The 21,926-nt window shown below is 46.5% G+C and overlaps 3 protein-coding genes across 4 annotated transcripts; 1 reads left to right on the plus strand and 2 right to left on the minus strand.

The window, feature by feature from the left end:
* Positions 1-3,956: 3,956 nt before the first annotated feature.
* Positions 3,957-5,561, minus strand: CDC26 (cell division cycle 26). Its single transcript, XM_033137545.1, has 2 exons — positions 5,347-5,561; positions 3,957-4,294 (listed from the first exon to the last, which is right to left on the minus strand). Exons 1-2 carry the CDS (start codon positions 5,425-5,427, stop codon positions 4,121-4,123), a joined length of 255 nt encoding a protein of 84 aa, XP_032993436.1. The 5' UTR covers positions 5,428-5,561; the 3' UTR covers positions 3,957-4,120.
* Positions 5,562-5,719: 158 nt separating this feature from the next.
* PRPF4 (pre-mRNA processing factor 4) lies at positions 5,720-18,383 on the plus strand. 2 transcript variants are annotated; one of them, XM_033137544.1, is made up of 14 exons: positions 5,720-5,781; positions 6,937-7,114; positions 8,592-8,778; positions 8,881-8,968; positions 9,173-9,252; positions 9,483-9,576; positions 10,014-10,108; positions 10,581-10,639; positions 11,491-11,614; positions 14,669-14,758; positions 15,369-15,491; positions 16,614-16,721; positions 17,231-17,349; positions 17,778-18,383. In XM_033137544.1, exons 1-14 carry the CDS (start codon positions 5,758-5,760, stop codon positions 17,969-17,971), a joined length of 1,563 nt encoding a protein of 520 aa, XP_032993435.1. In that variant the 5' UTR covers positions 5,720-5,757; the 3' UTR covers positions 17,972-18,383. The 2 variants fall into 2 exon arrangements, with proteins under 2 accessions (XP_032993435.1, XP_032993434.1); XM_033137543.1 differs by having other exon boundaries at positions 5,738-5,790.
* Positions 18,384-19,189: 806 nt separating this feature from the next.
* On the minus strand, positions 19,190-21,553 carry RNF183 (ring finger protein 183). The gene is made up of 2 exons (XM_033138228.1): positions 21,350-21,553; positions 19,190-20,718 (listed from the first exon to the last, which is right to left on the minus strand). The coding sequence occupies exon 2, from the start codon at positions 20,671-20,673 to the stop codon at positions 20,083-20,085; it is 591 nt and encodes a 196-aa protein (XP_032994119.1). The 5' UTR covers positions 20,674-20,718; positions 21,350-21,553; the 3' UTR covers positions 19,190-20,082.
* Between the last annotated feature and the right edge of the window lie 373 nt (positions 21,554-21,926).

Raw genomic sequence — 21,926 nt, forward strand, 5'->3', positions numbered from 1 at the left:
ACATTGGCCAAAGCCTGGTGGATTCTGTGAGGGCTTTTGTAGTTGAATAGAGATTGTTCCTCCCAATCTCTCTCAGCACATACTTCTTATAAACCTTCCAGCATCTACACAGGCTGCTGAGGGCTATTGCTCCCAACACTGGGGTGGGGTGGGGTGGGGGGAAGCCATGGCTGCCTTTTAATGTAACAATCTTTTTTCCTCCAGGGAGAGGGCTGAGAAACATCAAATGTTCTAATTTGATGCTCCATGTAGGTCATTTTTTATGTGGCTTTAATAGCAACCCCCCTCACTGTTAGGCAAACCCAACTCCAGAACCAGAGCTGCCTGCTGACAATAATGGAAGTTTCCCTACTCCCTTTGTTTGAGCTCCAATTAGACTGAGGTTTACCCATCAATTCTGAAGACAAAAGATGTTATTAGGATTATTATTTTTGTGATTTCTCTCCAGTGTTTAATCCCCGCTACAATTTTTATGCTACTCAGTCTATTGGCAACAACCAAAAATCAGCTGTGTTAACTAAAAAAACAAAACAACTCTCAGCACCCTTAACAAACTGCAGCTCCCAGACTTCTTTGCGGAAAACAGTTACCAGCTAATGCTTGTTCTAATCAGTAAACCCAATTAAACTAATGGACCCAAGTTAGTCACGTTCGTTAATTTCAGTGGATCTACTCTTTAGTAGGACTAGCATTGGCTACAGCCCATTGCTTATGAATGGATCACACAGAATTCAAGCACAAAAGATAGGAGCAGATGTTTTATTGCAACCCATGGACTTATAAGGCAGTATCTTTTGGCATACTGTTTTGCAGGAAGATTAATTTGTCAGTATGCAGCAGCTTTAGAGAGAATGCCTTCTTTCCAAGACAAAGGGGGAGCGGGAATCCTCAAACACTAAGTAACATCTCCTGCACCTTCGGAGCATCTCTGTAACAAGTAGATCTTGGTACCTTGTTTCATCCCACAAATAAAAGCATATTGATCATAACCATGGTCAACTCCATCTTTGTGCGAGAAAGATAATATAGTGCGGTTGCCCCCCAAATCCATTTTGCTTCAAAGTCAGACTTTTTGTCCACCTAACTCAGTACAGTCTACTCTAACGCAGGCAAAATTCTGCCACTGTCCACCAGACAATGGTGAACTAATTCCTGTCAACCTCAGCCAGCCTATTTCTGTGGTCAGGGAGGATGAGAGCTATGATTCAGCACCGTCTGGAGCAGGCTTCCTCAAACTCGGCCCTCCAGATGTTTTGAGACTACAGTTCCCATCATCCCTGACCACTGGTCCTGCTAGCTAGGGATCATGGGAGTTGTAGGCCAAAAACATCTGGAGGGCCGAGTTTGGGGAAGCCTGGTCTGGAGGGCCACAGCTTCCGCACCCCTTGTCTACTCCAGGGATACAGGCAGAAAATTGTCATTTCCCAGGCTGGCAACTCAGAAGCATTTTTAACTGGTGGTCAGCAGTTCAGCCTGGGACCTTCTGCATATCCAATCTGTGCTCTAATAATCTAGGGCCTCTCAGTTGTAAGGTAAATAAACCCACTCTGCAACCACCTCAAAGTAAAAAATAAAATATGCTCAATTTCACTTCTGTTGCTGCACCTGTCAGCAAGGCTCAAGGTCTCTTTCACAAGTAAAAATGTAATGGGAAAAAATAACTGGGTACTGAACTAAAAGGTGCAAAAGAAGAACTTACACCCCAGTTAACAGTGGCCCATTAAAGTATGCTTCCCACAGAGTTAAAGAATAAACGCAACGGAAAAATTAACTTGACTAAAGCAGGCACCAGAGAAAAAAAAAGGAAGGCTTTATCAAACTAGAGTTTAATTTACATAAAGTAAAAAACTCTCCATCAGTTTCTAGCCTTTTTCAGAGACTCTGTTACATTATATCTTTTTTTTTAATAAGAATTTATTGGGTTTTTCAAAATCAAATTAAACAAAATACAAAAACACACACTACACACACTTCACAAAAACACACCAACAAAAAACACAATTATTTAACAATCCTTCTCTTCTTTAAAATCCTAGGCCTGGGACTTCCTCACGTCCTCTCTTATGCGTTCATTTCTAATCTTCTTTAGTAATTTTATAACATTGTAAAATCTTATTTCTTACATCTAATCTTAGTCTTACAATTATAACCAACATATCTTAAATCATACAACTTGTTCTTATCAAATAAAATATCATATTCCAAATCTTAACTTCTTATATCCTTTCTTCATTTAACTAAGTAAAGCTGTTGCCATTGTTTCTTCTGATTCCAACTTCAAAAGTATAAAAATTAACACATTTTACCATAAACCTAAGTATTTCTTCCATTCTCAAAATCCGTTTTCCCCTCTGATATCGGAGTACCGTGGTCAGCATTTATAATATACCTCTTAATTCCCATTACCCCACCCCCCTCCTCACCATCCTCCCCCTTCCCATTCCTATCTCCCACCAGACTCCCCCCCCCCAACATTTTCCCAGTCCAGGTTCTTCTTCTTCCAGAATGTTGCAATTTCCTTCTTCCTCCAGAATGTCACATTTTCCTTGATACATGATTACAGAGACATTGTCACCAAGTAACTTTTCTCCACTCTCCAGTTCAAGTTGCATTTCCCAGAATTGTTGTTCCAAAGCCTCTGAGCTGCCACCCCAGAAGCTCACTACACTGTCTTGATTACCGGCTTCCGACCTCTCACGTCCTGGAAGCCTCTCCTGTCCCTGTACTTGTGCCTCTTCTTCATCAGATGAAATCTCTGGAATAAAATTCTCTCTAACTATTTCCTTGAGTAGATCAGTGAAACAGTTCTTCCAAGTAACTTGAATCTGAGTAAACTTGTCAATAACATTCTGTTGCAAAAGTTGTAATTCCAACTGTATTCTTTCCTGGATTGGGATCATTGTTGGGTCTAGGGAGACCGTGGGAACTGAGCAAGCAGGAGCAGGCAGGAAGTGATAAAGTTTCAGTACTTTTCCATCTTCACTAACCGGACCATAGCCGCCATTTCCCCCTTAGTCAGAGGGTTAACTTTATGACTCTTTACTTCACCAATCGTAAGAAGAAATAAATCAAGTTCTTGATCTTACCCCAAACAGGGTTTTCTTAAGTATCCAAAATCAGTGTAAAAGTTTCAAGCAAGTCTTAAGTGGCTGCAGCTGCATTAACGTTACTTTGATCTTGCCGCTGTCAGAGAGATGGACTTCCTTCTTTTAAATCTCTCTCTGTAAGCCAAATTTCTTCACTTTTTAGAGCCAAATTAAACTCTGTACTTACAGAATCCTTCTTTTGAGTCCAGATCAAGGAAAAGCGGAGCGCTCAAAATCCCGTAGATCCCGCTGCTTCGTGTCCTTGGTTAGAGATGGTTTCTTCAGCGCCGTGCCAGAGCCTCGCTCGCTCAAGCCTCCCCTTTACAGGGGCTGCCTGAGAGCAGGGGTGACACGTCTGGCGCCCGCTAGAAACCCAGGACCACGGGACGCTCCTCCTGTGGGTTAATGGAGCCCGCAGCGCAGTTGCGGTAGCTCCTATCCCCAAGAACACCGGAGTTGCCGCGAAGCCGTGACAACTCCCGACTACACGGAATGGCGCTCACATCGGAAGTTGCTGTTACACTAAATCAACTGTACTTTATCTTCAGAACTTTCACTCCCATACTCCCAACCTTCAAACCCCCACCAACTCCCAAGGCTAGGAGCACTAAACGCTTTGCAACAGAGCCTTATATACTCAGAGTATCGCCCACGCTTCAGCCAGTTAAAAACAAAACACTGGCACCTGTTTCTTCTATTTCTTAAACAAACAGTACTGACATCAGGCCGGCTTAGGTATAATTTCAAACCCAACAAAATGTCCATCTGTGCTTATACAATGAAGCATGCAAAGTTAAAAACAAATATTTTATTAAGCATGGCAGCCTTGCACAAAAGAAACCATCAAGAGATCCCATCTTTGTAGGGAAAGCAAGACTTGCTCTGCTTTGAGGAGGAAATCCATTTAAAACCTAGAGAGAAGCTCAGTCTCTTCTGCTATTTCTAAACAGCGTTTGTTGGGCTCTTGAAACTAATTCCTGCTTTCTTCCAAAGCTCATAGGTACCAGGCACGGCCATTGTCCACCCTTTGGGCTCTAGAACTCAAAGTTCCCAAACTGAGATGAACGGTTGTTTGGTTTGGGCTGGGGTTTGTAGCCAATCCGGTCATGTATCATCTGCTCCCGGCTCTTATGATCAGTGTTGAGTCCCAGTGCACCCTCACCATCACTGGCTCCCACCACGTCCACCTCATCGCGCTTCCTACGACTCTGTGGAAACAAATGGAAAGCATGATTAAAGAAATCACATATGTACCCCCTCCACCCATGACATGCTTTCTTTCTCAAATATAGCTGAATGAATCAGATTCTTTGCTTTCAGATTTAAGCTGTCAAAAGGTTCTGCCACAGAAAGGGGACAAAGACCTTTACGCGTGAGTGCAAGGGGCTAACATGAAGGCAACCTCAAGCATAATTTGGCATTTAGATCTTCTACTGTGTACGCACAGACACACCTTCTTGCACAGGAACACAGGTAGCCGTTTTATACCAAATTGGACCATTGTTTTCATCTTGCTCAGTATTGTCTACTCTGACTAACAACAATATTGCAGGATTTCAGGCAGGGAGTCTCAAAGCCCTACCTGGGAGACTGAACTTGGGAGCTTCTGCATGCAAAGGAAATGCTTTACAGCTGAGCTTATGGTCATCTAACATAAAACACAGGAAGCTGCCTTTTACCGAAACAGACCATTGGATCCACTTAGCTCAGTATTGTCCACCCTGTTTGGCAGCACTTCTCCAAGGTTTCAGGCAGGAAGCCTCTTCCAGACTTACTTGGGGATTATCACAATTGAACCTGGGACCTTCTCAATGCAAAGAAAACCCTTTGCCACTGAGCTGCGACCTTTCCCCAGCCAACAACCTTATATTAAAGCAAGCAAACAGAAGCCCTGAGGAGCCAGTGTTCTTTCTCCATACTGCGCATAATTTTATAAGCTTGGTTGTGCAAGTTCCACGCAAGTAATAACAGTAGGAGGGGGGGGGATTGCGCCCAACCCCAGCGGGCGGCTCTACCTCACCGCCTGTTTACTATACTCAGTAACCTCCTGAGTGGGGGAGAGCAGCCCGCGCCAGGCAGCTCAACAACAAACAGGATGGCTACTCCCCCTGTGAGGAGAAGCAGCTTTTTAAAAAGGAAAAGGGAGTGCAAGGACAAGAGAACCTCTAAGCATGTGCAGAGTGCGCAAACAACAACAACACCGAGGAAAAGTGGGCAAGGAGCGCCTCGCCGTCCCGCATCCAGCCAACCACTCACCCACCTCGAGTTCCTTGCGGGCGCCGTCGAACTCCTCGATGTCGTCCAGCTTCAGTTCAAGCCGCGTCGGTTTCCGCCGCAGCATCTTGCAAGCAGACCTTTCCCCCGCGGCTCTCTTGCGCGTGCGCAGCAGCTCCCCGCTCTTTTCTTCACCTGCACCTCTCGTTCAGACGCCAAAGCCAGAGGCTCGATCCCACCATGCCCCACGTCGCCGGCCAGCAACCCGGAAGGTCTCGCTCCGCATCACCATTGAGCTCCAGGGAGGCTAGAGCGGCCCGCTCTCCGGGATTGAATAGAAAGGCACCATTGGCTGTGGCGCTCCGCGAGGGCGGGAGGAAACCGCTGTGCCGGAAGTGTTTGTGTGATTTCCCCCACTACAGAGCCCCGTTCTGAGAGGAGGGTTCGGGAAATCGCCATGGCTGCGTCGCGGATCGCTGCGGTGAATAAGGCAGGGGGCTTGAAACTGGGATATAATGCGGTTTCTTAGTTTAAAAAAACGTGTATCTTTTCATAGAAATGATAAAATGAAAAATCTGTACCAAATAGACACCAGTGTCTACTTATTTACTGCAGTGACTAACGTAACCTCATGTCGGTAGTCAATTTTTAAAGCGTAACGGATTGTATCCAACTAACGCTCAATTCAAGGCTGGACTAATTTGAATTAATGAATATGACTCGCTTGCGGCTGTTAATTTCAGTGGTTCTACTCTTTCAGCGGAGCTGAGTTGGGTGCAACTCAACGCTTCGGCTTCTGCCACAAAAGGCAAAATGTTATGCTTTAAGATTTCTAATATTTCTGCTGCATTAAGACAACAAGGCATTCTTTGCCACCTTAAAGAATAACAAACGTTGTTGTTGCAAAATCACCTATTAGAGTGGACTTGGAAGTTCATGAAAGTTTATGCCAGAATAAAAAAAATATACCGGTATATGTTAGGATTGTATCCAGTGCTATCTCTACACAGAGCAGATCCACTGAAATGAATAAACATAACCAATTCAAGCCCATTAGTTTTATTGGGCCCACTCAGAGCAAGACATGGATACAGTCCTTTGTTTTTAATACTCACAACTGTTCCTGTGGAATATTTTATGTTAGTCACTGTAATAAATATATTACCAAACAGTATAATCCTTAACCATGTCAACTCAGAAGAAAGTCCTATTGAGTTCAGTAGGGCTGACTCCCACAGAGGTGGGCTTAGGATTTTAGCCTTAATGATTAACAGTATGCTGGGATCCAAAACAAAATTGTCTCATGTTCTGTTTGATGGGGTGGGGGCTGTCAGATGTGGGCAGATGTCATGAGTCAGGAGTATAGGGGGAGGGAAGCTGGTTGCTGCCTTTTGGCCCCATTCCTCTCCAGCCTCCACTTCTGCCTCAGTCTGGACTGTTCTCTGCCCCAAGTCTTTTCCTGCTCACTAAAGCCTTTTGCCTCTTCTTCCTCTGACCATGCATTGCTGTCCCCCTGGCTCTGAGCCTTCTTCCCCAGTTCTCTGCATCAAGCCACCCCATGACAGCAGGTGGGGGGAAATCCACATTTGCTCTCTTACTTCTCCATGTAGGCTACAGCTGAGTTTCCTTCTTGCAGGGTTCAAAAACAAAGGCTTCAGATGAAGGGGGTGCTCCTCCAGCCAAGAAAACCCCGATTTTCTATGGGAGCTTGGAGGAGAAAGAGCGAGAGCGTCTCCTCAAAGGGGAGTCTGGGATGATGGGCAAGGATGCGGTCAAAGCAGCTATTGAGGCTGGCAACATCAATATCACCAGTGGTAAGAGATGGTAGTGAGCTGACTGGGAGATGGAAGGAAAAGGATGGAGGGAAGAACTGCTAAGTGGGGCGGATAATTTGTTTAGAATGCTAGTAAGCAGGCCATTTTCAGCAAATGCTCTCAGAGAAGCTCACAGTTCAATACTAAAATTACAATTAAAACAGGAAGTCCTTTAAAACAAATCACACTAAAGCATTACACAGCATAATGGAGATTAAACGAGATGCTGACATAAAATCACGTGCTGCAGTATAACATTTTAAAAGTCTGTGCAAGCAAAGAAGGCATTTACCTGGTGCTGACAGAATGCCACAACTAAGAAGCCTGTGTCATTGTCCACTATACTTCCAAGGGTGGTAGGACCTAGAATAGATCTTAATGTTTGGGTGGGCTCATGCGGGAACAGGTAATCTTTCAACTAGCCTGGCCCCAACCCATTTGAGGCTTTGTAGGTCAAAATCTGCACTTTGGCTTGATCTTGGCAATGAACTTTAATCCAGTGTATCTCTGTAGGACAGGCAAAATAGGTTCCACATGACCAGTCCCATTTATTTGCTTTAACCATAGTTTCCAAGCGATCTTCAAAGACAGCCCCAAGTACAGTGCATTATAGCAATCAGTCCATGGATAAATGTGACCAGGCTATCTTTATCCCAGGGATTCTATCAGTTATACATACAGTGTTACCTCTGGTTACAAACTTAATCCTTTCTGGAGGTCCATTCGTAACTGTCATTCCACTAATGGTGCCTCCTGCTGCTGCTGTGCCACCGGAGCATGATTTCTGCTCGCATCTTGGGGCAAAGTTCGCAACAAAGGGCATCTACTTCTGGGTTAGTGGAGCATGTAACCCGAATAAATTGTAAGGGGGACAGTTCACAACATGAGGTGCCACTGTGATTCTTTACAGGAGAAAGCAAGCAAGAGACAAATCCCTGCCCTGAGGTCTTTATAATCTAAATCTAGACAGGGGTGGCAAGGAACAAAACACTAGATGAGAAGGAGTGTCACAGGTGGCAGCAGATCAATGTGCGTACACTGTGCTTAAGTTTCATTTCAGGGGAGGAAATGTTTGTTACAGGTCCTTTTTGTTCCCTCTGCATATAAAAATGTGTACTGCCAGTGGCCATAAGAGACTGTGCTCTCTTACACACACACACACACACCCAGCAATACCTTAATTACATTGTGTCTTTGTATGAATTTTGATTTTAAGCCATTTGGGGAGCCAGTTTTGGCTGAAAAGAGGGGTGTACTTCAAAGTCCTAAGCCACAGGCCTCACTGATAACATAAGCTTTGACCTGGACACTCAAGGAGCAGAGAGAGGTGACACAACATATACCACATATTGTTGCTCTTTGCTTGTGGCTTCATTGGAATGAAGCAAACTTATGAAGTTTGGGTCAAGAGTTGAGACTTTGTAGGGTCCTGTTGGGGTTGTATTACCTATAACTTTTGGCTTTCTACTGTGATTAGGTGAAGTTTTTGACTTGGAAGAGCACATCAGCGAGCGCCAGGCAGAGGTCCTGGCAGAGTTTGAGCGCCGGAAGCGTGCCAGGCAAATCAATGTTTCCACAGATGACTCTGAAGTCAAGGCCTGCTTACGAGCCCTTGGGGAGCCCATCACACTTTTTGGAGAGGGCCCTGCAGAAAGGAGGGAGAGGTGAGAGAAGATAAAATTGACTTGCTCTCACTTCCTTTCCCAGTTCGTTGATGTGACTCATATAAACAAAGGCAATTTAATCTTCACTTTATTTCTCAACAGGCTACGTAATATTCTGTCTGTGGTTGGCACAGACGCATTGAAGAAGACCAAAAAAGATGACGAGAAGTCCAAGAAATCAAAAGAGGAGGTAATAAATTTTAAAGTGTGTTATGAGTGACAGCAGCTCTGGGCTTTCAAATGGGAGTCTTCACAAACCCTAGGACCTTTTGTATGCACAGCTCACACTTTCCCTCTGAGCTCTGAGCTTTCCCCTTAGCTATAAATGTGTGCCCACTGTACTAGCCAAGTCTCACAAGAGATTCCCACCCCTTTAATGTTTCATTTCTCTTAGTATCAGCAAACCTGGTACCACGAAGGACCAAATACCTTGAAGACGGCCAGACTGTGGATCGCCAACTACTCCCTCCCTCGGTAAGGGGCTGGGATTGAGAAATGCTAATGCAAATATTGATGAAGCCTTGTATATCTGTTGTCCTTAACTAGAATGGTGGTGATGGTTGAGAAATGGGGGCGGGGTTCAAACTCACCTCAAAAGATAGATGGAATATGGCAGAAGAATTGTCACCATTACAACTTGCAGGCCTCTGCAAGGGTTGAATATGGGCAAGACCTGGTTACATTAATTTTTGTTCCCTTCACAGGGCAATGAAACGATTGGAGGAAGCCCGGCTGCTCAAGGAGGTCCCTGAGGCCACACGGACATCCCAGAAACAGGAGCTGCACAAATCTCTAAGGGTAAGTGGGACCCATCTCTGCTATGACTTAAAAGTTCTGGGCAGAAGGCCCCTGAGATGCAGAGGTTCAAATGAGCTTGCAGAAGACTTCTGTGCCTCTGCTCCTCCTCACCATAGTTCATTGTTAGATCAAATGCTTTGTATGTGGATGATTCCAGGTTGACTCCCTGGTATCTCCATTTCCAAGGACACCTGGACAAGGAAAGATCTCTGCTGGTTGCTTGGAATTCAGCTGCTAGTTCAGAACACGTAACATTGCACTAAATGGGCCCAACAATTCAGCTTAGTAGAAAACAATACTGGGGGTGAGGTGGGGGAGCAGCCTGGGCAGGAAACTTCATCTCTTTTCTTTACCATCTCAGGGCCATCCTGTTTTAGTGAGCCCTTCAGTTCCTCTGGTGGCAAAATATTATCTTTTTTTCTTTTCTTTTCTTTCAGTCTTTGAATAATTTCTGCAGCCAAATTGGGGACGACCGCCCTATCTCCTATTGCAACTTCAGCCCCAACTCCAAACTCCTGGCTACAGCTTGCTGGTAAACTTTATTCTGCTTTTCATTATCTCCCTCCCAATCCTGCTAAGTTCTCCTATAGTGCACAGGAGAGGCTACCTGAGCTGTTGAGGGCAGTCATAGAATCATAAAATTGTAGAGCTGGAAGAGATCCCGAAAGTTATCTTGTCCAATGCCCTGCAGTTAGCAAGCTCTGGAAGGCTATTGTGGGAGTAGTTTTTAGAATGTGATAATGCTGTCGGTGCATTTTATCATATTGTTGAAGGTTGTTTTTAGACTTGCTATCTTCTCTTTTGTTTTTAGGCTTGATATCTTGCAACTGGCGTGTGTGTTGCTATTGAATTTTGCTTGGTTTTTATATGTGTTTGATTATTATTTTTTACTCTCTTAGCTTCCTTGATTGGTTTTGTTTGTAAAACAGAAAGACAAGAGATAGAAAACATTTTAAGATAAAATAAAATGCCAGTCAGTTTTCCTTCTGCCTTTCCTCTCCCAGGAGTGGCCTCTGTAAGCTGTGGTCTGTGCCGGAATGTAATCTCATCCACACTTTGCGAGGTATAGTATCTGACTCCCACCGCACCCATTGCCAAAGCAGCCTGCTTTTCTCTTATCTTCCCTCAAATGACTGGATCAATTGTATGGCTGATTAGGAGCATAAGGCTACATGGGTGGGAGGCTATGAATTTCGAAAGTTTGCTGTGCAAACTTCTTTGGGGTTTTTTGTCCACCTTGGGGTTGGGTGAGGTGGCATTCCTTTCTGGAAGACAGCCTGGACTCTAATAATCAGTGTTGGGAGTCATATCCTATAGGCCCACTGCTTAGCTGCTGACTAATTCAGGGCTTGGGACTCTTCGAACTGCACCAACCCTGCTTGGCACGCTCCTTTAGTGTTTTTAGTTGGGTGGAATGTGTCCTTGAATTCTGATCATGCCTGGAAGGAGACTAGAAATGGGAGTGTGAAGACAGGTAGCCTACTGTACAAAGGGAAAAGCTGCATTTGTTGCTCCACCTTCTTTTGCTTTTGGCCCCTCCCACTATTGGCATGCAGCCATCCTCCATTCAGGCCAGCCAGAGTCATTTTCAGAATTCAAGGATGCAATCCAGGCTGGCAGAAGAAACTCAAGAAGGGTGTGAAGCAGGGACAGTGAAGTGTATGGCCTGAGGGGAAAGAGTGAATTAGTGTGGGGAGAGTGCCAAGGACCAAAGTGGAAGGCCTTGGGAGCCACATTTGGCTTACAGGGCCAAGGTTCCTCACCCCTGCTTTAGCACAAAAAACTAAATTTGGAGTGATTCCCAGTCAAAGAGTCTCTTTGGAGCAATAGGAAGAGGCCCAGACTCAGGCAAAGGAAGTAAGCTTAAAATTGGCTGGCTCTCAGATTGTCTTGTCTGTCTCATCTGTTCCCAAGGGCACAACACCAACGTTGGAGCCATTGTCTTTCACCCCAAGGCAACAATCTCCCTGGACAAGAAGGACGTCAACCTGGCTTCATGCGCAGCGGATGGCTCTGTCAAACTCTGGAGTCTTGAAAGGTACACCTGAGCCCAGGAAAATCAGTTGCCTTCCCTTCGTTATTTTATTGGCTGCTGCGGGTGGTAGAGAAAAATATTAAAGCAGCCCGGAGAATGGCTTCCTGTTTAACCTCCTTCTGCAACAAACAAAAAGCTAACACAAGTGATTGAGGCAGGGGCATGACCACACCATACTTTTAAAGCACGTGGCACCCCCCAAAAAACCCTGGGAGCTGTAGAATTATAGTCCCGTGAGGGTGAACTATAGTTCCCAAAGTTATTTTGGCATTGGTGCTTTTTGGGGTCTGATCCAACAGTGCTCCTCTCTCCTTATAATGAGGCTTCTTTTCTGTGTTACTGTTACTGAAGCTTTATAGAGACATGAGTTTGCTTGGCTTATTGGTTATGCCCCCCGGCCCAAACTGAGGTGGGGGTCTCCCACTTCTCCCCTGTGTTATACTTGTCTTACATTTTACACCTCTTGTCTTGCTATGTCCCCTGTAAGTAGCACCCAGACAGGCTGGGTTTGTTCCAACAGTCAAGGCACTGTGACTCTTGGGGAAGGCAGTTAATTTTGTCAGTGCCTTATCCAAGGGAACAGAGAGAGCAGATTCTTTAATTGGGCCTCAGGGAAGAGGTTTATTTCTGTCAGATACTGTTGCTGTGGGCAGAAGCATCAGTGGCGGTAAATTTGCACTCTCAGTTTGGGTGCCTGTGAGGTCATAGAATCATATAACCAGGTGCGCAGCCTGGGAGTCATTTTGGACTCACAGCTGTCCATGGAGGCGCAGGTTAATTCTGTGTCCAGGGCAGCTGTTTATTAGCTGCATCTGGTATGCAGGCTCGCCAGAGTGCTGCATGCTCTAGTTATCTCTCGCTTGGATTACTGCAATGCTCTCTATGTGGGGCTACCTTTGAAGGTGACCCGGATACTACAACTAATCCAGAATGCAGCAGCTAGATTGGTGATTGGGAGCGGCCACCGATACCACATAACACCGGTCTTGAAAGACCTACATTGGCTCCCAGTACGTTTACGAGCACAATTCAAAGTGTTGGTGCTGACCTTTAAAGCCCTAAACGGCCTCAGTCTAGTATACCTGAAGGAGCGTTTCCACCCCCATTGTTCTGCCCAGACGCTGAGGTCCAGTGCCGAGGGCCTTCTGGTGGTTCCCTCGCTGCGAGAAGCCAAGTTACAGGGAACCAGACAGAGGGCCTTCTCGGTAGCGGCACCCGCCCTGTGGAATGCCCTCCCACCAGATGTCAAAGAGAAAAACAACTACCAGACTTAGAAGACATCTGAAGGCAGTCCTGTTTAGGGAAGCTTTTAATGTAATAGACTATTGTATTTTAATATTCTGTTGGAAGCCGCCCAGAGTGGCTGGGGAAACCCAGCCAGATGGGCGGGGTTTAAATAAATTATTATTATTATTATTATTATTATTATTATTATTATTATTATTATTATTTTGGAAGGGACCACGAGGGTCATTGAATCCAACCCCCTGCAATGCAGGAATCTTTTGCTCAAACTCATATTTAGTGATAGATTTTCTCCCACCTGTTGAATTCGAGACCCTCTTTTGCAACAGTGAGGGACCTGTGGCCCATGGGCCTGGCGGGGAACTGATATGGCCCATGGGACAATTTTTGCCAAGCCGCACCTGCCCCACCCCTGACATCTTGTATAATATGGGACAGGTAAAGACATGGCCGCAAAAGAAACAAGTAGAAGAGCTTTAAAATGTTTTGTTCCTGGGCCACTCTGTAGCTTGTTATATTGATGTCAAATTCAAACCCTACTGGGCTAGGCTTCCTTCTGGAGTTCCCTGAGTTCCTTCACCTTTTATTTAAGAAAGTCAGGGTTGCTTGTACAGGACTGGATCATTCCAGCAGCAAGGGGGCTCAATCAAACTGAAGAGAGCAGCTACATTAAGTGGAGCTGGTCTAGTAACTCTGATACTTGAGGAAGTATTAGGATTCCCTCCTGCCAATGAGGTTACTGGTTCACTATCCAGCCGCTTTCTTTTGGAACACAGGGTTGTAGACCCATTGAAATGCATGGACATGGTTAACCTAGGTTCATTAATTTCACTGGGTCTGCTCAATTAAGGAACTTAATTGAATACAACCCCATAGGAAGCTGCTTTATAGCAAATCAGTCTAATTGCCTCTCAAGGCCACTGTTGTCTGCTCTGACAGGCAGTGGCTCTTCACAGTTTCAGGTGGGAGGATTTCCCAGCCGTACTTGGAGACACCAGGGATTGAATCTGGGATTCTTTTGCCTGAAGAGTGTGTCTACCACTGAGCCACAACTGCTCTGCTTTGGCAGTCAGGGTTTTCCCTTCTGTTTCAAACCCCCTTGGATTACTTTAATATTTCTACTTTGCAGCCCTGGGAACAATGGGGAGTAGCCTACATGAAGCATCCCAAGCTGCCTTTGTATTTTTGCAGCCAGTCAGATACAGCATTGTTTGTTTCCTTGTGAACTAGTTTTGCAAAGACCAATCACAACATATTTTAGGATTGAAAAGCAGCAAACAGTGTACAAATCTTATAGTGTACTATAACTAAGCTGTTAATGAAGTCATTGGATAAAGCCAAGCTAGTCTGTGAATCTTTCAGTAACAACTGAAACCCTTTTCTCTTCTGGGGGTCACTTACCAGTGGTGGGTGGAATAACTACTGTAAATTTTACCTTCACACATCAGACTAGTTTCTGTACACACACACACACCCCTCTGTCCTCCAGCCAGCCAGCTGGATCCACCCATCGCACCTTCCTTTCTCCTTTTTTTCATAATCCTTTTTATTCATTTTTACAAACATACAATATATTTACACTTTATTTACTTGTTTAACATTTTATATTTTGGCCTCCTTAGGCCAGGACTTCCCTCAAGCCTTCCATATGGTTTCCAAAATTATTCCCTCTTTGTTTTTATATTTATTCCATATATCATTGCTTGCACCTTCCTTTCTCCTGTTCGGTATTGCTGCCTCTTTATTTTAGTCTCTCTTATGGGACAACCAGCACCATCAAGAATTCGCCATGAGATGTTGTGTTTCTTTCAGTGATGAACCAGTGGCTGACATCGAGGGACACACAGTGAGAGTAGCCCGGGTGGCATGGCATCCCTCTGGCAGGTTTCTGGGCACCACCTGGTAAGTCAGAGGAGGGGGTGCAGCCCAAAGGGCCACACATGGCACCTGGTCTAATTTCTTGCGGGAGGAGAATAAATAGGGAAATGATGTGCTGGAGAGAGAGGAAGAGCATAGAGCGGCAGAAAGGAAGAAAAGAGAGTGCCTTCCATTGTTAGTAGTCTCGCCACCACTGGCAATGCCGCCGCCATGGGTTACCTTTTGAAAGGATTCTGCCCTCGATAGAAAAACAGTTGTTGTCATCCCCTTGTGATGTGTTGCTTCTTTTCCACTCAGCCCACCACTCATTACACAAGACTGGAAAGTGAGAGGTTGGAATGGGAGGAAGCTGCAGTTGAAGATCCCAATATTTCCTCAGTGATATTGGCAACTGAGCAGGGAATTGAATTATGTGTCCTAAATGCTACACATATCCCTGTATCAGTTGGCTGATCGTCTTAAGTTTGTGGGGGCTGGGGGCAGATTAGATTAATTCCATGGTCTCAGCTTGGAGTGGAGATCAGGATAGACAGTCCAGCCACCTGCTTGAACTTCGGGGGAGGGGAACACCTGTTGGGGCCTTGTGAGATATTCACGTGGGTCTTTTGTCTCTTCTCCACCTCTCCCCCTGCAGCTATGACCACTCTTGGCGCCTGTGGGACCTAGAGGCTCAGGAGGAGATCTTGCACCAGGAGGGGCACAGCAAAGGAGTCTACGACATCGCCTTCCATGTTGACGGCTCCCTTTCTGCCACTGGGTAAATCTACATGCATGTGCAAGTCCTAACCCTTCCTGGGGGTGTCACTGAGCGAGTATCAGCCAGCCAGTAATGATGCTCACTTGCTAGTTCTAAAATGCCAGAAAAGAGAGAGAACTGGTTGGGATTCTACCTTCAGAAGATCCCACTCAAGTCTTCACTCCTGGAGCTAAAAAGTCACAGGGTGGAAATTCTAATGAGGGAGGGGACATACTTTGATAAGAGTGTCTGCTCTGCGTGGAGAAAGTCACAGCTTCAGTCCCCAGTGGTTATCCCCTTTATATAATCCTGGAGAGCAGCTGCCAGTCAGTGTAGACACTACTGAATTAGATGGACCAATGTTCTGACTCATTTCAATGAAACTTTGTTCCTAATAGCTTGACTGTATTCCTGAGTTTATACTACTTATTAAAATAAAAGTTTCAACTATTTAGGGTAATATTAAGAATTGCCCCATCATTGTTCTTAATCTGCAAATTCTGATCTGGGCAGCTCTTGCTGTAGCTTGTTTGTAATTGAGTCAATGCTTCATTGTCATATAACTTATGCTTTGGAACTCCTTGCCTATTGACATTAAGCAAGCTATATAGTTCTAGGCACCTTTTTGTTTGTTTGTTTGTTTGTTTGAAGTTCTACTTATTTTTATGTGTGTTTATAATGCCAATGGCTTTTATGTATATTTGCTTTTTAATTGTTTTGTAGATTTAGCTATGTTTCACCTACAGTTTTTGTACTCCTCTTAGATAACTTTTTTGATTTGATAATTATTCTAAATCTATACAAACAAAGTGTGTTAATTAGACTTTGCTACATGTGATTAGCCAGGTAGGTCAGATCTGAGCCCTGCTTGCAAAATCTTGGATCTGCAGACAAGAGGTGGTAGTAACATGGGAGGCAATCTGAGCTGCATTGCAGAAAGGCTTTGCTCCAATTTAACAACTGTGGTTCACAGAAGCTCCTTTGGCTCCTGTTTACTGATGTTAAGGCATCCAGCCTAGGTGACCACTAAAGAGGAAAGAAGATCCAAAGATGGCATTAAGTGAAGCCTCTTACTCAGAGTGGAAGCACGTGAAGGGGTTTGCGTGAGAAAGAGATTGTTTGACATTTTTCTCTTCCTTTCAGTGGCCTTGATGCATTTGGCCGCGTGTGGGATCTGCGCACGGGGCGTTGTATCATGTTTTTGGAGGGTCATCTCAAGGAGATCTATGGGATCAACTTTTCCCCTAATGGGTAAGAACCAATTTGCCATCCCCTCTTGGGGTGCTGGTCTTAATATTGACACACAGACAACTAACCTGCTCAGAGTAGATTAACTGAAAATAATGGAACTAATTTAGTCTGCATGCACAGCGCGGTTGCGGTAGCTCCAAAACCCGAAAAACACCGGAGCCGTCTCGGCATGAAAACGGCTCCCGACTGCGCAGAATGGCGCCAGCACCGGAAGTATGCATGCACACTATACATTCAAAGCACATTTCCCGCCCCAAATAATCCTGGGAACTTTAGTTTTCCCCTCACAGAGTTTATAATCCCCTTTGCCCTTAGTAAACTACGGTTCCCAGGATTCTTTGGCAGAAGCTGTGTGCTTTAAATGTATGATGAGTACATAGCCTTCCCCCCATCCCAGTATATTTTACTAAAGCTTTTTCTTAATCATGTAGGGTTATGAATAGGGCTGAAACTGGGAACAACCCCCTTGCATGCAAACCTGAATTCCTCCTCTTCCGTACTTCCCATAGGTACCACATTGCCACTGGCAGTGGCGACAACACCTGTAAAGTGTGGGATCTCCGCCAGAGAAAGTGCATCTACACCATCCCTGCCCATCAGAACCTGGTGACAGGAGTGAAGTTTGAACGTAAGTCTCTGCAGCTGCTAAGGCCTTTCCCCAGAAACTGAGGATATATAATGGGTTGAAAAGTACCTTGTCTATGGTTTCCATGTGCAACATAGATTCCCAAGACATGGATATATACTGCTCCCCATCCTCCCCAAATACACTGGCTCTTGAGAATAGCCTGTATGCTCTGTTACTCCCTCTCCCTCTTCCTGCATCCCCCCCATTCCCTGCTTATGGGTTGGCTTTTGGGTAAGGTTTTTGGGGGACCGGTAGCACTCTGGAAGTTGTTGGGACTCCCAACTCCCATCAGCCCCAGCCAGCATAGCTAATGGTCATGGACAATGGGAGTTGTAGTTCCTCACCCCTGCTCTAAGTGGTGAATGTCTACATTGCCTCCTTAGTCCCCCTCCTCACTTCCTGTTATTTTTCTCTTTCCCGCCACCCAGCAAATCATGGCAACTTCTTGCTTACCGGAGCTTACGACAACACAGCCAAGGTCTGGACGCACCCAGGCTCATCCCCACTGAAAACCTTGGCAGGACACGAGGGCAAAGTCATGGGCTTGGACATCTCCCTGGACGGGCAGCTGATCGCCACATGCTCTTATGACAGAACTTTCAAGCTTTGGATGGCAGAGTAGGGGGAAGGAGCATTTCCGCCGGATTGGCCCTGCCCAGCTCCCGCGGCCAAGGAAGGCAGCCTGCTGTGACACCATGGGCCTCCGCCACAGATCAGGGCATGGCTTGATGCGCTTCTGGGATACTGCCTCCTCCTCACACATGCACACCCTCTGGTCAGGCCAAGCTGAGTTTGAGAACACCTTCCCTATTGCATTTTGCTTTAGTTGTGTACTCTCTCCTCCCTTCCCTGTGGAATGGGCTTGCATTGATCCAACACCACCAACCTTTAGGAATACCCAGGGTGCTAACAGAGCTGGTAGGGTGGGTTGTTCTTTGGGAGTGGGGTCACAGCTTCTTCTCACTCGGACAGAGACTTTTCTTGAAAAACGACAACCTAACATTAAAGCAGAGTGGCTGCTTGAAAATGGTGAAGCCTGTGTGGGCTGCGTTTTTGACACATTGTTTCTTGAGCCAAACAGCCTCTGGTGATGGGGTGCCTCCCCTGCCCCATCCCTCAGTGCTCAGCTTCCCTATTATCACTCCTGCATTCATAGAATCATCAAGTTGGTAGGGACCTTAAAGATCATTAGCCCAGGAATGGTGAAACCACAGGCCTCCTAAGCCAGATGTGGCCCTCCAGGCTTCCCTGCCTGGCCCTCAGGACTCTCCCCCAGGCCACAACCCTCCGCAAACCATGTTTCACATCCTCCCTGAGAGTTTTTGCCTGGCAGGAATGTGTCCTTTCACTCTGATAATACTTGATTGCCTAGATGGAGGATATGGAAGGCCATGTGTGGATATGGAAACTGGCCTGCTGCACAGAGGTAATATTTACATTAGCTGCCCTACTCACTTTTGCCTCACCCCAACTACCACTGGCTTGTGGCGCTCAGAAGGTTGCCCAGAACGGAATGAGGTAATGGGGGGGGGGATTTTCCACCCCTGAATTGGCATTTCCTTGTAGGGAAAGGCGCTGCAGCCACCCCACTTATGTTCATTTTGTGTGTCCCTTTCCCAATCCACCCTGTCCACGCTAAACCTACCTCCTTGCTAGACCCAAAAGATTGCTTTGATCCTATTTTCAGCCCCCACTCTTACAAGCTGATGCAATTTGAAACAACACACTGCAGCGTAGATACAAAAGTTTAATGTCACTGCTGTTTGGCCCTCTAACCAGTAGTGCACACACCAGGAGAAAAAACCCCTTGAGCACCTGCCTTCATTTTCGTGGCTGCATGATGTGAGTACATAGAGGACCATCTCCAAGCCTGGACAGAGGACAGTTAAGATCTGCAGCCTTGGTGGTTCCACATTCAGCAGTGCAGTCAGTGTTCTCTGGATGTTGGGAACTCTTCATTGGCTGCAGCAGAGGCATTTGGCACAGGGGAAGATGCCGGTTTGGAGGGTCGGCATAGCTCAGTGGTAGAGTCTTACATGCAGAAGCTTCCAGGTTCAATCCCCAGAATCTCCAGGTAGGAATAAGAGAGACAGACCACTGCCTGAAACCCTGGAGAGCTGCCACTCTGTAGACAATATGGAGCTAGATGGACCAATGGCCTGACTAAGGCAGATTCCTATGTCCCTTTACTCCAAGTATGGGGAAGGTTGGGCCCTCCAGACGTTGTGTTACAGCTCCCATCATGACCAGAGATGATGGGAGTTGTAGTTCAGCAACACCTGGAATGAGAAAAGCTCTCCTCTCCACACCTGCTATATTCCCATTATCCATTTTCACCCTTTTGCCACTTTAGCCAACTTAAGAAGCAGTGAATTTGTTCGCTGAAATGCTCCCACTGCCTTGTCATGTCCTTATCCGCATTCCTATTTTAAAGCTCACAAGTAACCCTCGAGGTCAAATCCTGGGACCCAGTGGCAGTCCAAACCATTTTGCTGTCTGGAGCGAAGGACAATTGGCAGTCTCTCTCTTGTTTGATAGGCAGAATCTGACAGAGCTTTGAGTCTTAAATCATAACTCTGGGCAATGTCTTCCAGCACACTTGAGCTGACTTAGAGAACTCAAGGCAGGCTGTGTGGCACATACAAGATAGTCCTCCCAACACTTGGTTGCTGCTTGCCAACCACCTGTACCATGCTCCCAGCATCTTCTGCCTGAGGAGGCTGCTGGTCCCTGTCACCCCCACCCCCAAAAGAACTGCCTGGTCCAAAAGATGGAGAAGATGAGTAGTAAAGTCACGCTTAAGATGACAGCCATTAGGTAGGTGAAAATCCGGAGCTGGGGGTTGCAGGCACAGGCCCACATTGGGGAGCGGTGGCGGTTGGGCAGGGTTGTGGCGGCAGTGGTAGTGCTGGCCGGGCGGCTTTGCTCACGGTAGCTCTCAATGCTGGGATCTGTCACTGGGCCAAGGTCCAAGGTGTAGATCCTGGGCTGACGGAGGAAGTACCTGCTCTTGCGCTGCTCCTTCAAGCACAGCTGCCGGCCCTCCAGGATGATGTGGTTGGGCTCCAGGCGCAGCAGGCGTAGGATGGCATCGTTGGTGGGCAGCTCAGTGACAGGCTGGTCGGAGGGGAGGACGGTAGGGTGGCGGCAGAGTGGGCACTGCAAGCGGTTCTGGGCCGGGGACACCAAGCTGAGATGAGCCAGGCACTCAATGCAGAAGGAATGTTGGCACTGAAGGACCTTGGGGGTGCGGAAAGTGTTGTCGTAAGGGTTCCAGCAGATGGGGCATTCGGCTTCCAGCCCCTGGACCTGCTTCTCAGCCATGGGGAGACCCAGTCAGCAACACAGCCTTCTTTGCTACCTAGGAGACTAAAAAACAAGGGCAGGTGGAAGCTCAGTGACAGTAATCATACAGCAGCACCAATGCAGTGGAACCTTTGGCCCACGAGATGGAACGATTGGTTTGCCATAGGGCCGTGCTTGCTGAGGCTGATAGGAGTTGTAGTTCTTCAGCATTGGTGGGGGTGGGGGTGGGGGTGGACAAAGGTTCCCAACATCTGGTTTTTACAGCATCAGCAAATGCAAAGAGAAAAGTCCTCCGCCCAAGGGAGTTTGCAGTATGAAGTTTTAACAGTGGAAGCGAGCCCTTCTCTTGCAAAGCAAGAGTGCAAAGGCAAGGGTGAGAAGATAAACATCCACATCAGAACAGCCTGCTGGATCAGGCCATTGGCAATCTAGTCCAGCATCCTCTTCTCACAGCAGCCAACCAGAAATTCATGTGAAACCTTTAGCATAGAGCATAGATGTCATGGCTAGTAGCCATTGATAGCCTTATCAGAGGAAGCACACAGGCTTGTGCTGTAATGGTAGAGCCACTGCCAGTCGATCCAGACAAGCTAGTCGAAGGATCAGTGCTCTGACTCTATAGCATAAAGGCAGCTGCCTGTGTCCTACGCCCACCCACCCCTGCAAACAACAACAACACCCAAAACAAACCTACCTTGCCTTGAAAAGCAGGAGATGTGGGCAGTTTGGCCTCATCCTAACTCAATTCCATCCAGGAACAATGTTGCTTTTCACACCTGCCAGAAGTCTGATGCATTCTCCTTCTGCTCCCTTATTCTTTCTTAAGATTGGCGAGCAAGTGTGGGTTTGCAGCTGGAACTGGACTGGTCCAAAGTGAAGAGAGAGAGAGAGAGAGCGCCTAGGCAGGAAGATGCTTCCTTTGCTGGTGGCTGCTAAACCAAAGGTGTTCGCTCTCCTCCCATTCTCAGGGGACTTTGTCCCTTAGGCAGAGCTTGGCGTTCTATTCTGTCAGGTTGGTAAGCAGCTGTTGTTTACTACCAGGGCCTGGCAGCCAAGGCGAGAGAACCGGTGGAAGGCCGGCAGTGAAAGCCTTGGGCTGCCTTGGAAGTCAGGAAGCCCCAAGCTGGCCTATTTTTCAGCACTGCTGCCTTTGATTTTAGGTACCTTGGTTTAGGAGCATGGGAGAACAATAAGGCATGCTCCAAGAGGCAGAGCAGCATTTGCCCTAAAATCCCAGCACAATTCTCAAAAGCAGTAAGACATCCCCCCCC

This window comes from Lacerta agilis, chromosome Z, assembly GCF_009819535.1.
Source record: "Lacerta agilis isolate rLacAgi1 chromosome Z, rLacAgi1.pri, whole genome shotgun sequence".
NCBI lineage: Eukaryota > Metazoa > Chordata > Lepidosauria > Squamata > Lacertidae > Lacerta > Lacerta agilis.